We start from the raw sequence: 15,455 nt of genomic DNA, 5'->3' as shown, positions 1-15,455 counted from the left end.
ATTTAGCCATCAACGTCTTCATGAAGGTCGGTCAGGGGTGCTGCTATCTTTGCAAAAATTCGGGATAAACTGACGATAGTATCCCATGATTTCCAGAAATGCTCAAACCTTTTTCTTGAACACCGTCTGCAGACAATTTTACATTGCCTCCCCCTTATTCACTTTTGACTTTATTCCGCATTTTCTAATGATGTAGCCCAAGTTTGTTTCTTCTTCTTTATGGTGACCCTTCTCTCCTCAGTGCATCCAGCACAGCCTGGACCTTCTGCAGATGACTTCTCCAATCCAGGCTGAATATCACAATATCATCATGGTAACCTGCGACATACTTTTTGTATCAGGCTAAGATCTGGTCCATGGCTATCTGGAAGTTAGCTGGAGCTCCTTGCAGACTGAATGGAATTCTGGTATACTGGAAGCAAGCGTTAGGTGTAGAAAAGACAGTCTTATCTATTGCACTTTAAGAGAAGGATTTTCCAGTAACCTTTTGTAAGGTCCAGAGTGGTGATGTATCTGGCTGAACCTAGTTTCTCTAAGATCATCAGTGCCGTTTATCAGATACGCATCACATTTAGACACCACATTTAATTTCCTGTGGTTGTTGCAGAAACCCCACTCGACACCAGGTTTCCGCACAAGTACAGGGGGGCTGGAACCGCTGCTCTTTGACTCCATGATGGCGCCCAAGCTAACTATTTTCCTCACCTCCTTTGAAATCAGCATGTAAAAGCAATGTCTGCCAATAGTTGTAGCATAGCCAGCCAGCCAATTAGCCAGGGCAGGAAATCCAGCACACCAGGCCTAAATGGACTGCAAGGAAATACCATACATAAAACGGAGAGCCCAGCATGCCACTGAATTCGATAGGATGGACTACATGCCATAATACTAATAATATGATGCTCATAATACTGATAGCCCAACATGTCCTTGCAACCCATAGGACGGCTGAGCTGTCACTCACTACATCCCTTGGACACAGTGAGTGGCGCAATCGTGACACTTTCTATCTATCTAAAGATCTGTAAAGGATCAAAGGAAAATAAATTTAGCAATTTTTGAGAGGTAGACACTTTATCATCTTAGTAACTAGTGTCTACAAGGCCAAGAGTTCATGTGACAGCCATTAGTATCACTATGAGTTGCAATTTTTGAATGAACGGACTTAATTTCGTATTTTTCTAACTGTCATAGCACTCACATTGCAGTTTCGCAATTTTCTTGGTCGAGAGACTAATATCGATGAGCTGGATGATGCTGTTTCTCTTTTCTTGGGAAATCTCCATGAACGATCCTCAATTCGAACCAGTGACTTTTCGCTTGCGAATCAACCTAATAACACACTGAGCTATTAAGGAATGTGAGAACAGGTTGTGATTTGTAGTATGCAGGAAAAAAAAATTAGTTTTTACACCATCAGGAACAAAACAGTAACAATGCAGCAACATGACATGAATCTGCATAACTAATCATATGCTAAATAATTTCAAGACAAATTTAATTGTGAGATAGCCAAGATGATTGTCTATAAAATGATGGTAGTTTCATGTTTGAAACAGTAGTGGATGGTGGGATATGGAGCCTGAAAATCAAAAAGTTCAAAACATTGTTATCCTTTTGCTCTTCAGTGTTTACAGTATATAATATATATCTTTAGTAGTCTAATTTTCTCTGGTACTAAGCATCATGACACCCTTCTAATAAAATCAATTAACATAAACTCTTTCTTTCCTTTTTAAAAGGTGCCTATGTCCCTGAAGGACTCTTCACTTCTTGCACATGGGACTATATGACCTTCACACCATCTGTTAGAGCATACACAATGCTCCTCTTCTGCTTTGTTTTCTTCATACCCCTTTTTGTCATTATATATTGCTACATTTTTATTTTTAAAGCAATCAAGAATACTAACAGGTGATTCATTTGCATCTACCTGTGGCAATGTAGTTGACTGATGATATTTACACATATCTGTGTAGCTTTGAGTTTTGCAGTAGAGCACATTAACCATGAACCACCTTATAATTTGTGTATAACATACAAGCAGCTTTGTCCAATGTGAAGGTGACCGTACATATTAGTTTCAAATAAATGAAAATTGATAATTTCAATCAAAACTATTGTCTTATCTGACAGAATGTCATTGTCTAGATTATCATGTAATAGTGACTAGTCTATGAACTTTCGAAAGAATCTTCCTAGAAAGCTCACTACTTATTGGAGGCCCAAGGTTGGCCAGCTTGCAAGACGATTATACACATAAGCGTTTTATGGCCGTCTCGTCAGAATGATCGTTCACTCATTGATTATTCCTTAAGAGTTTGTTCAACCATCAATGTGCTTCTATGTAATGTATACAGCCCCTTTAACTATATAATGTGCATAGCTTAATCTATGATTTGTGGAAATTGCAACATAGACATAAAAGTATAAGTAAAATGAAAACATGTATTGACTAGGGCTCGATCAGATGTCAGTTTCTCATGAACAATTTTCCTTCATACCTATATAGTCTATTGGGCTGTTCACATGAGTTTTTGCAGACTAAGTCGTCCATACAAAAATAGAGAAAAATGTCGATTTTTGATCTGAGTCATGGATAAAACTCACCAGTGCAAGTTTAGGCGTCCATGAAAGCATGTTATATTGCTGCCAAGCAAGTACACCCCAACCTGCTAGTGATCGCGGTTTCAGGCAATATGTTTATTTTGTTTTAATAGCCAATGTGAACATGCTCCTACACTTTGCATGTACAGTATACCAATTTACACTCCAGTTAATTTCTTTCGGTTTTGCTAATGAAACTTGGATCATTTTTTATGTGCAACCAAATTTAACTGACTTCCGAATGAGCCCTCATTTAGGTCGGGGTCACATTGCGTTATGGCTGTCCGTTAATGCTACCATTGACCCCCATCATCGGGCGCATCATGACGCATGCTGTAAAGCTGCATGTGCTCCCGATGAGCCGTCATTCAGTGATGGAGCCTCGAACGCGGGCTGCAGGGTCTGAGGCTCCGCGATCGCGTTATGCTATACTGTTAACGCAGCCCATCAACGCTATGCGTTGAACTGACTGGGTTAACGCAATATGAACCTGGCCTTTGACAATTGATCTTAGGTAAGGAACGTGACAGCCTATGTTTGCCTGTTTTTTCAATGTCACTTTGTCTATTACAGGGCTGTTCAGAAAATTGGTTCGGATGATAACAAGGAATCTCATAAACAATATCAGAAAATGAAAAATGAGTGGAAAATGGCAAAGATTGCTCTAATTGTCATCATCCTGTATGTGATTTCATGGTCTCCTTATTCAACTGTGGCACTGGTGGCATTTGCTGGGTAATAGTCATTTTAATACTTCTTAATTGTGTCTGTTGACTTTACAATATGGTAAAACATGTTGTAAGTGGGGATTGGACTTGTTACCTATAATCAGGGCCGGTTTTAGGCAAAGTGGGGCCCTAGGAAAAGTTTAAAATGGGGCCCCAAATGCTAACATATTGCACATCACACAGAAGCATTTCGATTGTATTTACATGTGCTGAGTTCAGGACGCTAAACGGGTGTGATCGACAATATTGAAGTCATTCGACACTTGTTTACCGGCCTTTTTCCACCGTTTGAGAAAGAATGATGGGAACAGATGATTAATGGATTAATCTGTCCCCATACAGTATCATGTTATCAGCAGCACATCTACAGTTTACACCCCATAGTCCTCCATATAATATAATGTGCCCCATAGTCCTCCATATTGTATAATAGACGCCTCATAGTCCTTCATATAGTATAATACACTCCTCATAGTGCTCCATATGGTATAATGCACTGCCAGTCATCCATGTAGTATAATTCACTTCCCATAGTATAATGCACCCCATAGTTCTTCATATAATGTATTCCCCCATAGTTCTCGATACAGTATAATGCAGCCCACATATAGTAAAATGCAGCCACCCCAGAGTATAATGCAGCACCGCCATACAATATAATGCAACCCCCCATAGAATATAATTCAACCCCCCTCTTATAGTGTAATGCAGCCACCCCATAGAGAATAATGCAGCTACCCCACAGAGTATAATGCAACCACTCCACAGAATATAATGTAACCCCCCATAGAATATAGTGCAGCCCCCCTCATATAGTATAATGCAGCCCCTCCATAGAATATATGGCAACCCTCTCATAGAGTATAATGCAGCCCCTTATATAGTATAATGTATCCCCTCCATAGAATACAATGTAGCCCTCCTCATATAGAATAATGCAGCCCCCATAGAATATAATGTAGCCCCCTCATAAAGTATAATGAAGCCCCCTACAATATATTGCAGCCCCACATAGAATATAATGTTGCCTCCTCATAGAGTATGGTGCAATCACCCCCATAGAATATAATACATAAAATACAGCCCCCCATAGAATATAATGTAGCCCCAAATAGAATATAATACAGCCCGCCTCCCTATAGAATATAATGTAACCCCCCATATTATATAACACAGCCTCCCCCATACGATATAATGTAAAATGTACTCCCCATGGTATATAGCAGCACATCCCCGCCATGGTATATAGCAGCACAGCCCACCATGGTATATAGCATCACAGCCCCACCATGGTATATAGCAGCACAGCCCCACCATGGTATATAGAAGCACAGCCCCACTATGGTATATAGCAGCACAGCCCCACCATGGTATATAGCAGCACAGCCCCACCATGGTATATAGCAACACAGCCCACCATGGTATATAGCAGCACAGCCCACCATGGTATATAGCAGCACAGCCCGGTATATAGCAACACAGCCCACCATGGTATATAGCAGCACAGCCCACCATGGTATATAGCAGCACAGCCCCTCGATGGTATATAGCAGCACAGCCCCACCATAGTATATAGCAGCATAGCCTACTATGGTATATAGCAACACAGCCCCAACATGGTATATAGCAACACAGCCCACCATGGTACCATGGTATATAGCAATATAGCCCACCATGGTATATAGCAGCACAGCCCACCATGGTATATAGCAGCACAGTTCGGTATATAGCAACACAGCCCACCATGGTATATAGCAGCACATCCCACCATGGTATATAGCAACACAGCCCACCATGGTATATAGCAGCACAGCCCACCATAGTATATAGCAGCATACCCACCATGGTATATAGCAGCACAGCCCACCATGGTATATAGCAACACAGTCCACCATGGTATATAGCAGCACAGCCCGGTATATAGCGCCCTCCTCCCCAAGAATGACCCCACAGTCCAGTAAAAAAAACACTCCTCACCTTCTCCTCTTGTCCGCGCTGCCGCCTCGTCTTGGCTCCTGTCTCCTGCTCTGCCTGGTACACAGTGAGTGCACAATGATATGACGTCATAGCGCACCCGCTGTGTCAGAGGCAGAGTGGGAGATGATGGGAGAGGGAGCGTCAGCTGACGCTCTCTCCATCATTGCTTTGAACTGTACTGGCGTCTATGCCGGTACAGTTCAATGCGGCGGTGGGGGAGTCGGCTCTGGGGGCAGGTGGGCCCCCCTACCTCACGAGGGCCCCATAGTGGCTGTGTGATGTGCCGCTAACTGGGGGCTCCTGGGGGAGCGGGGGCCCTAGGCAGCTGCCTGGTCTGCCTGCCCCTAACGCCGGCCCTGGCTATAATCACCTACATTCAGATCACCACTGTCACATGCAAGCTTACGTCACTAATTTTATATTTTTCACTTTTATATTTGCTACATCTTATCAACTGACAAGAGGATAATAAATCTATATCATGTAAATCATAGTTTTAGTCAGCCGAAAACATGACTGCTTCCAAGATTTATCCTTAATGGGGTAATGGAAGAATAATATTGAACTTCAGCTTAATTCACACCATGTTTTCAATACAGTTGGCAGTATACAGTTCAAATAAAAGGGAATCCAACTGTATACTCTTCTTCAGTACCAATACATTTCTTTAGGGCAGACATCTGCTTTTCATGCATTTCAGTCAATTTTACACCTAGGTACATTTTTTTATAATCATACTGAAAAACATGAGCGAGGTAACTTTTAAAGAAACCGGGTACCATGACCATATGTGCATTAAGGTATTTTTTATAGCAATATCGGCCAACGGGTTATGTTTCTAGTTCGGAAGATAGGGATTATATCAGCAAACGGCAGATGTATTCACTTGTGTGGATACTGGTTTGCACAGTATACAGATGTCTGTCTGAAAGAGAGTTGAAAATGAAGAATTTTTCAACAGGATACATACTTATTTTATTGGGTAAATGCCTGGTTCCTGACCAATCATGGTGTGAACTCAGACATCTTGTGAAATGCTTAGACATTTCTATGAATCAAACATGTGCCAAAAGAGTCTAGTTATATCATATATGAATGTTTTATACTGATGAAAAGTGTAGTTCACCACAATATTCAATACCACTAGAATTGAGCGAAACGGGTCGGTCAATTTCAAAAGTTGCCAACTTTTGCAAAAGTCTGGTTTCATGAAACGAAACCCGACCATAGCGTGAGGTCGGCCACGAGGTCGGCGACCATGGTGCCAAAGTCGCGTTTCAAATGATGCTTCAGCGCCCTTTTTCAGCCAATGATGGAGGACGCACACTGTGGGCAATGCGATGACATAGGCAGCGGTCACCACCATCTTTGAGAAGGGCATGCAAGTGATTGGCTTGCTTTGTGTGGCGTCACAGGGGCTATAAAAAGGCGTGCACACCGACCGCCATCTTACTTCTGCTGATCTCAGAATAGGGAGAGCTGCTGCTGATGATGATTCTGTAGGGAGAGCGTTATGCAGGGAAGAAGATACAAAAAACTGCTTCTGCTGCTAGCGATTTTGCCTGTACAACACACCAGTTAGTGTGCAGTGCAAGGGGAGGCTATATTTTGGTGCATCAGCTCTGTTGGTTATTAGGCTGCCATATAAGGCTCCCTGATAGCTGCATTGCTGTTTTCACACTGCTGTGCAAACTGCTTTTTTAAAAGCAAAAATACTTTTCATCCTCTTTTTTGCCCAGTTACCAAGCGTTCATTTTTCCACACTTTTGTGTGCAGCAGTCCTGCTTATTAGGCTGCCTGCTGCCATACTTGGGACTGAGAGCATCATTGTCAGCTTGCTAAAATCTCTAGGAAGATTCAAATTCTCCCCAGTCCTATATAGACATTTTATACACCATCCAATTTCAGCCTGTTATATTGAGGTGTAATCTACACTGGGCCTGAGATAATAGTTCAGTGTCCTCAAGTCTGTAGAAAAATATTCAGGATTGAGAGTCCTCAGTAGTTGATACCTTTTAATGGCTAACTGAAAAGATGGTAATACATTGCAAGCTTTCGAGACTACTCAGGTCTCTTCATCAGGCTAGACTAATACAAAATCTGAAGGGAGATTCAAATTCTCTCCAGTCCTATATAGACATTTTATACACCATCCAATTTCAGCCTGTTATATTGAGGTGTAATCTACACTGGGCCGGAGATAATAGTTCAGTGTCCTCAAGTCTGTAGGGAGATTCAAATTCTCCCCAGTCCTATATAGACATTTTATACACCATCCAATTTCATCCTGTTATATTGAGGTGTAATCTACACTGGGCCTGAGATAATAGTTCAGTGTCCTCAAGTCTGTAGGGAGATTCAAATTCTCCCCAGTCCTATATAGATGGTGGTGGTGGATCTGCTGGTAGTGGCAAAAGCACAATAGCACCTAATGCAGGAGGTGTTGAGCCTGCGTCATCGTCTGGCTCCACAAGGCCTCGAAGGCTCCCTTTTCTGGGAGTAGGTAAACCGCTTTTAAAGCCGGAGCTTCAGGAACAAATTTTGGCTTACATTGCTGACACAGCCTCCAGCTCTATCACCTCCTCTTCTGAACTTACAAAAAATAAATGCACTGAGTCGACACTGGAGGCTCATGGTCAGGAACCACACCTTTCCTTGTGTCCTTCACCCCTACCAAAAGTAAAGGAAGCGGCAGGCCACACTACAGATTACTCCATGGAGCTCTTTTCACATACCATGCCTTTGTTATCAAGTCAAATCGTGAATTACCCAGTCCAAGAAGAATCTGACCTGGAGTGCACTGATGCACAGCCACTGCTAGATTTATCTGCTGGTACATTCACTCAGAGCGCTACATTGTCCTCGCAGTGTACTGAGCCAGAATCTGACCCTGATGAAACTCAGGTGCCCCTTCCCGCATACTATACCACCTTACATGGTGACACAGAAGAAGGTGCACATGACATTGAAGAGGAGGTGATGGATGACCCAGTAGTTGACCCAGATTGGCATCCATTGGGGGAAGAGGGTGCCGCTGCCAATAGCTCAGAAGAGGAGGAGGAGCATCCGCAGCAGGCATCGACATCGCAGCAGCTGTTATCTAGCAGGCCCGGAGCAGTCCAAAAACGGGTTACAAAAACCAAAAGAGTTGCAGGACAGCTAGGCCAGACGGTCAAATTAGCACAGCGTGCAAGGCCTCAAAATATCTTCCATAGTAGGAAGAGTGCAGTGTGGCACTTTTTTGAACAAAATCCTAATGATCAGGCAAAGGTTATCTGTAAGAAGTGCGCAAAGACCTTTAGCCGAGGGAAAAATCTGAGAAATTTGAATACCAGTTGCATGCTTAGACATTTAACCACCATGCACTTGCAAGCGTGGACGGACTACCAAACCTCACGTACCACATGTGCAACTGCTTCCAATGAAGGTAGTCAGCAACGCTACATCGTTTCCCCCACTGTAAGCCCATCGGTTAGCACACCACCAGCAGATGTTGAGGTGTCGTTGCAAGGCCAAAACAGTCAGGGAATCACAATGTTATTGCTACGAAAGACTGAATTTAGGCCATCAGAAAGAACACCAACTCCATCACCATCATCAACCCTCTCTGTCTGCCATGTCCACCGCTAGTTCCACCATATGCAGCTCTCAAGTCCAGCTCACCCTACCAGAGACTATGAGTAGGACAAGAAAGTTCTCATCCTCTCATCCGCATACAGTGGATTTGAACGCCCACATTGCCAAACTAATTTCATTAGAGATGATGCCCTACTGGTTGGTTGAAAGCGAAGCTTTCCGCGAACTCATGGCCTATGCAGTACCACGCTATGACCTACCCAGTCGGCACTTCTTTTCTCGCAAAGCCATCCCAGCTAGAGTTGAGCGACTTTTGGTTTTTTAGGGTCGCGTTTAGTTTCGTGAAACCCGACTTTTCCAAAAGTCGGGTCGAGCAAGATCGTCCGATTATAGGGAAAAGTCGGGGTCGTCCCGAAACACGAAACCCAATGTAAGTCAATGGGGAATAAAAGTCGGCAGTGAGAGGAGGACAGGAAACACACCAACAGTGCCCATTTGAATGCCAAAAGCATCAATTCTTCTTACTTAAGCTTGTCAACCTTAATTAACTTCATAATACAAGTTACGCACTGAAAAATGGGGGTTATTTGGCTACAGACTGTGGGGGGGGAGGGCTGGCTCCAGGTTTTCATGTGCCCTGGGCGAAAGAGCGCCCCTTTAACACATACCACAACTCATCATGCTCCGATACGGCAGAGAAATAGCGGTATAGTACAATGAAAAATACTTCACTTTTTACATCTCATGACGAGGCCCATCTATTTCTCCATACAGAATCATTGGCCCCATATAATGTATGAAACAGTATATGATGAGCTCCACATAATGCTACAGTATATGTTGGTCCCCATGGATGAAGCTCCACTGTCTTATGGGCCCAAATAATGCTCCAAACATAATGGGCCCCATTTCTAATGCTCTAGTGTATAATGGGCCCTGTAAATGCTGCTCCAGTGTCTGATGTCCACCTTTGGAATGTTCCAGTGTATGGTGGGCCCCATCTATCATTCTCCAGAGTATAGTGCTCCCCAAAAATTGCTGTCCCAACAATGAAAACAATCAAATAAGTCTCCTCGCTAGGGAATCCCTGTACTTGTCTGGACTCCTCGTCGTCCCCATCTTCCATCTTACTGCACAGTATTTCAACTTTACAAGTGCTGTGATCCTGAGCAAGCAGGGGGGGCCCACTCGTTGGCGACGGCACTGGCACAGGGCCCCTGATAGTACGGTGGTGTGTCTGATGGCGGGTGGGCCGAACCTGCACTTTCATCTGCAGCTTCCTCTTTGTCACCGTGTAAGATGGAACTGTATATGGGAAGGGTAACCTGAGTTTCATCAGGGTCAGATTCAGGCCGTGTAGCGTGCGAGGGGAATGTAGTGGTCTGGGTCAATGTACCAGCAGATTCATCGAGCAGTGGCTGGGCATCAGTGCACTTGTGTCGCCCCCAGGAGTACGGTCGCCACAGTGGCATTACCTTCTTCCTAGGGAGTGTGATGTCATGCTTGGGAGCAACGAACGATCTCTCTAGCAGGTTAACTGATTGGGCGGCGTTATTCCCACGAGTCATGACCCTCCAAACAGCGTTCATGAAGGCAAAGTGTTTGTTTTACGTGGGCAGTATGGTTGCAAAGCTGAACCTTAAAGGAATGTCCAGAAGGGCACCACCAGGAGTGGAGCCTACGGTTAAATTCGACTCCACCTGGGAAACCTCAACCATGCCAGCTACAGAACAGATGCACACATTGCAAGCTTAATTCCGTTAACGAACGAGACTCTGTCATGCCCCGCGGTCCGAGTCCGGCTTACTAGAGGGACACGTGAGGCTCTGGCACATGAGATTGGCCAATAACTGGTGTGTCATGCCCTTACATGTCCGTGGCTGCATGTGCGCTACACTGAAAAGGCCAGCGTTTGTCACTTACAGGTGCAGATAACCCGCTGAACAACGTTAGTGATGGGGATCACTGATTACAATTATTACCCGCGAACAATGATTTCCCAGTAAGTGCAGGTCAACCGCAGTTCCGGAATTAGGCCTAACCGTCATTCCTGAAAAAATGAAAAACTTACGTGTGCAAACCACAGGTGCTGTAGCTTGCTTAACAGCTCGCCAGCCGTTCTCACGCCCAGAATGGATAACACGTGATTGCACAAAGGTGAGAAAGGGTACCGTATCCCCAGATAACATGTATGGATAGCGTACACATTCAAAATATATGTCTATACATCAGGAGGCAGGCTCAGACGGTGTTAGGCCCAGTATGGATTGCACATGATTGCACAAAGGTTAGAAAGGGTACCGTATCCCCAGATAACATGTATGGATAGCGTACACATTCAAAATATATGTCTATACATCAGGAGGCAGGCTCAGACGGTGTTAGGCCCAGTATGGATTGCACGTGATTGCACAAAGGTTAGAAAGGGTACCGTATCCCCAGATAACATGTATGGATAGCGTACACATTCAAAATATATGTCTATACATCAGGAGGCAGGCTCAGATGGTGTTAGGCCCAGTATGGATTGCACGTGATTGCACAAAGGTTAGAAAGGGTACCGTATCCCCAGATAACATGTATGGATAGCGTACACATTCAAAATATATGTCTGTACATCAGGAGGCAGGCTCAAACGGTGTCAGGCACAGTATGGATTTGACGGCCCAGACTACACAGCGGAGGAGCAGGGAGAGGTAAAGATTGCAAATGCTGGGGCCCTGCCCAAGCAAGGGGGGCCCACTCGTGGGCGTCGGTACTGGCACTGGGCCCCTCATAGTACGGCGGTGTGTCTGACGGCGGGTGTGCACCACCACCGTCAGAGACACTTGATTGCACTATGAGGGACCCTGTGCCAGTGCCCGTGCCCAAGAGTCGGCCTACCCACCTGTCCAGGGCAACGGCACTCGCACGGTGTCGTGCGCTAGGTGGTGACCCCGGCCATGGGGGGGGAGGCAGCACAGTTAGGGAGTTTTAGAAAGTGGCATATGTTGATGTTGGACATTCAGCTGATGCAAAAGGTGAAATAGGTCAAGTCCCAGGAAGAGGTGGACCAAAGCAAGCCATTTTTCTGTCACCCTATGTGTCATCAGGGGAAGATGGGACAAAATCCTTGGAAACCCATGCGTGGTTCATTTTAATGAAGGTTAGATCATCCACATTTTGGGTTGACAGACGGGTCCTTTTTTCTGTCAGGATTGATCCAGCTGCACTGAAGACTCTTTCCGATAGCACACTTGCAGCTGGGCAAGCGAGCTCCTGTAAGGCATATTGTGCCAATTCAGGCCAGGTGTCCAGTTTAGCGGCCCAATAGTCAAAGGGGAATGACCTGTGTGGGAGAACATCGATATGGGAGGAAAAGTAGTTTGTAACCATAGTTGACAACTGCTGTCTCCTGTCACTTTCCATCGATGCAGTATTACCAGTTGTGTGAGCGGTACTTGAAAAATCAGTCCACAACATTGTCATGAAACCCCTGTCTCCAACGCCACTTCTGCTGTGTGCACCACGAACACCTCTGCCATGCTGACCCCGGCCCGTACGGCTCGTGTGAGGATTTGTCAGAAAGTGCTCCTCCACCCAGCACTCGCAGTGCATCATTGACACCTGGAATATTGGCCCACATGTCAGATTATGCCTTGCAGATCCTAAAAAGGGACCCCCGCATTGCCAAAATGATGAACGATGACGACTACTGGTTGGCCAGCATCCTGGATTCATGCTATAAAGGCAAATTACAAAACATCATGCCACAGGAGAACCTTGACCTAATATTGGCTAACAAACAAGCAACTCTGGTAAACCGTTTGTTTGAGGCATTCCCAGCACACAGCAGCGGTGATGGTTCTCCAATGAGCCGTAGGGGGAAACATGGAAGAGGTGTTCGTGGTGCACACATCAGAAGTGGCGTTGGAGACCGGGGTTTCATGACCATGTTGTGGACTGATTTTTCAAGTCCCGCTCACACGACTGGTAATACTGCATCGATTGAAAGTGACAGGAGGCAGCAGTTGTCAACTATGGTTACAAACTACTTCTCCCATATCGACGTTCTCCCTCACAGGTCATTCCCCTTTGACTATTGGGCCTCTAAACTGGACGCCTAGCCTGAATTGGCACAAAATGCCTTACAGGAGCTCGCTTGCCCTGCTGCTAGTGTGCTATCGGAAAGAGTCTTCATTGCTGCTGACAGAAAAAAGGACCCGTCTGTCGCCCCAAAATGTTGATGATCTAACCTTCATTAAAATGAACCATGCATGGGTTTCAAAGGATTTTGTCCCACCTTCCCCTGATGACACATAGGTTGCCAGAAAAATGGCTCGCTTTTGTCCTCCTCTTCCTCGGACTTCTCCGATTCCTCCATTTGCAGCTGCTGAATGTCCAATATCAACATATGCCATTTTTTAAACCTCCCTAACTGGGCTGCCTACCCTCCATGGCCAGGGTCACCACTTAGCGCATGCAACCGTGCGAGTGCCATTGCCCTGGACAGGTGGGTGGGCCGACTCTTGGGCGCCGGCACTGGCACAGGGTCCCTCATAGTGCAATCAAGTGTCTCTGATGGTGGGGGTGCACACCCGCCGTCAGACACACCGGCGTACTAAGAGGGGCCCAGTGCCAGTACCGACGCCCACGAGTGGGCCCCCTTGCTTGGGCAGGGCCCCAGCATTTGCAATATTTACCTCTCCCTGCTCCTCCGCTGTGTAGTCTGGGCTGTCAAATCCTTCCCTGGGACTGCCACTGCAAATTTGGTGAACTGATAGATGATGGTTAAGACGTAGCTATGCAATGTCCTGCTGGCCGGGCTCTAGCTTCAGATGATCACTGGCTTCCATTTCTTATGGACGTCGACTCACAATGAGATGCAGTGGTGGTTTATCATCAGCTTTCACAGTTTTCCTACTCACAGACGTGTGACATTCCTGCCAACATTTTTAAATGTGCCCTCTCATGCCAATCCAACAGAATCGCCTACAGCCTGTGGCTTCTGTCTTTTGCACTCCAAAGTTACCTGACAGATCATGATAGGCAGTGAGGACCATGTCTACATCTCTCCCTGTGATAAAAATTTGATGGAGATGAGTAACGGTGATGGGATCAACGGTACTGCGATACAGCAACCCTTTCTTCACAAAGAACTGTTTTCGCTGTCTCCACACACAAAGTAATTGAGGGTCAGCATCTCCTCTGAGAATTCTCCCGGGAGTTTTTCCCGTGAATAGTAATTCCTAAATTTCTGCAATCACTCGACTTTATGTCTGTACTTTTATCCATCTCGTTTCCTCTTGCGGAGAGTCTGGACTGTCTTACTGAGACAGAAATATATATGAAGATTTAAAAATACCCCAACAGTGTATACTGATGTTTACGCTTCAAAAACATTTCCTTTTCTCTACTTTTTAGATTGTTGTCTAATCCATACTGAGGCTGTGTGTGTCTTTGTCGTACTCCAGAAATAAACACTGAGATTTTAAATGTTTAAACTATGCTATATATACCTGATATCCTGTGATACTGTACCCTTTCTCAACTTTCTGCAATCTTGTTGAATCCATACTGTGCCTGAGACCGTCTGAGTCTGCCTCCTGATTACAGATGAGTGGTGTTTGAGTGGAACTGTTGGCCAAGTTCAAATTCTAGCTGTTTTGGGCGGTGTTAGATCCGTTCATCGAACTACAACACTTTGATTAAAATTCGGCTGTTCGAGTTTCCATTCGAGAACGTTTCGTTAAACAAAAGCATATCTTTTTTTTCACATTAATAATGGTTTTCAATGATAATAGACAGTTTTAGGGCATAGTAGCGGTGTCTGGTAGCCAGCGGTGTAGTACACCTGTGAAGGAGCTACACCGTGTGTGTTTCTAATAATTTTTTACCGCATATTGTCCTCAAAAACCTTTTGGGCCTAGTAACTGTGTCTACTACTCGGAAGAGGAGCCCACCCGTGAACCGAACTATGCCGCCTGTTTATGAAAGAACCAGTTTTTGACTGCAGTTACACCACTTAATACTTTGGGCCTAGTAACTGTGTATGCTACTCAGCAGAGTTGCCCACCCGTGAACCAAGCTATTCCGCCTGTTTATGTAAGAACTGTGTGATACTCAGCAGAGGAGCCCAGCTGTTAAGCAAGCTACAGCACCTGTGGTTTGGACACTTAATTTTTTCACATTCTTTCTGGAATGCCATTTAGGCCTAATTCCGTAATTATGGCTGACCTGGGAAATGCTTGTTCGCGGGGAAGAATTGTAATCCCAGATCCCCATCACTAACGGGGTTCAGCGTGTTATCTGCACCTGTAAGCGATACACTCTGGTCCTTTCATTGTAGCACGCGCGCAGCCCCGGACATGTAAGGGCATGACAGACCTGTTATTGGCTGATCTCGCGTGCCAGAGCCTCGCGTGCCCCTCTAGTAAGCTGGATGCGGACCACGGGGGCATGCCTGAGTCTCGTTCGTTAACGGAATTAAATTTGCAATCTGTGCAGCTTTTTTGTGGATGGCATGGTTGAGGTTGCCCGTGTTGAGTCGAATTAAGCCGCAGGCTCCACTCCTGGTGGTGCCCTTCT

At 45.2% G+C, this 15,455-nt stretch overlaps 1 protein-coding gene across 1 annotated transcript in view; it reads left to right on the top strand.

The window, feature by feature from the left end:
* The window catches only part of OPN4 (opsin 4), a 117,418-nt gene that overhangs the window by 63,508 nt on the left and 38,455 nt on the right, over window positions 1-15,455 (top strand). Inside the window, exons 5-6 of the mRNA XM_073574870.1 lie at window positions 1,743-1,914; window positions 3,181-3,342. Coding sequence (XP_073430971.1) covers window positions 1,743-1,914; window positions 3,181-3,342 — 334 coding nt within the window. The remainder of the gene's footprint in view (window positions 1-1,742; window positions 1,915-3,180; window positions 3,343-15,455) is intronic.

This window comes from Dendrobates tinctorius, unplaced genomic scaffold (assembly GCF_039654945.1).
Source record: "Dendrobates tinctorius isolate UK_male_01 unplaced genomic scaffold, ASM3965494v1 ptg000040l, whole genome shotgun sequence".
In the NCBI taxonomy this organism is placed as follows: Eukaryota; Metazoa; Chordata; class Amphibia; order Anura; family Dendrobatidae; genus Dendrobates; species Dendrobates tinctorius.
The sequence above is the reverse complement of the archived record's forward strand: the minus strand, read 5'-3'. Positions and strand labels throughout refer to the sequence as shown.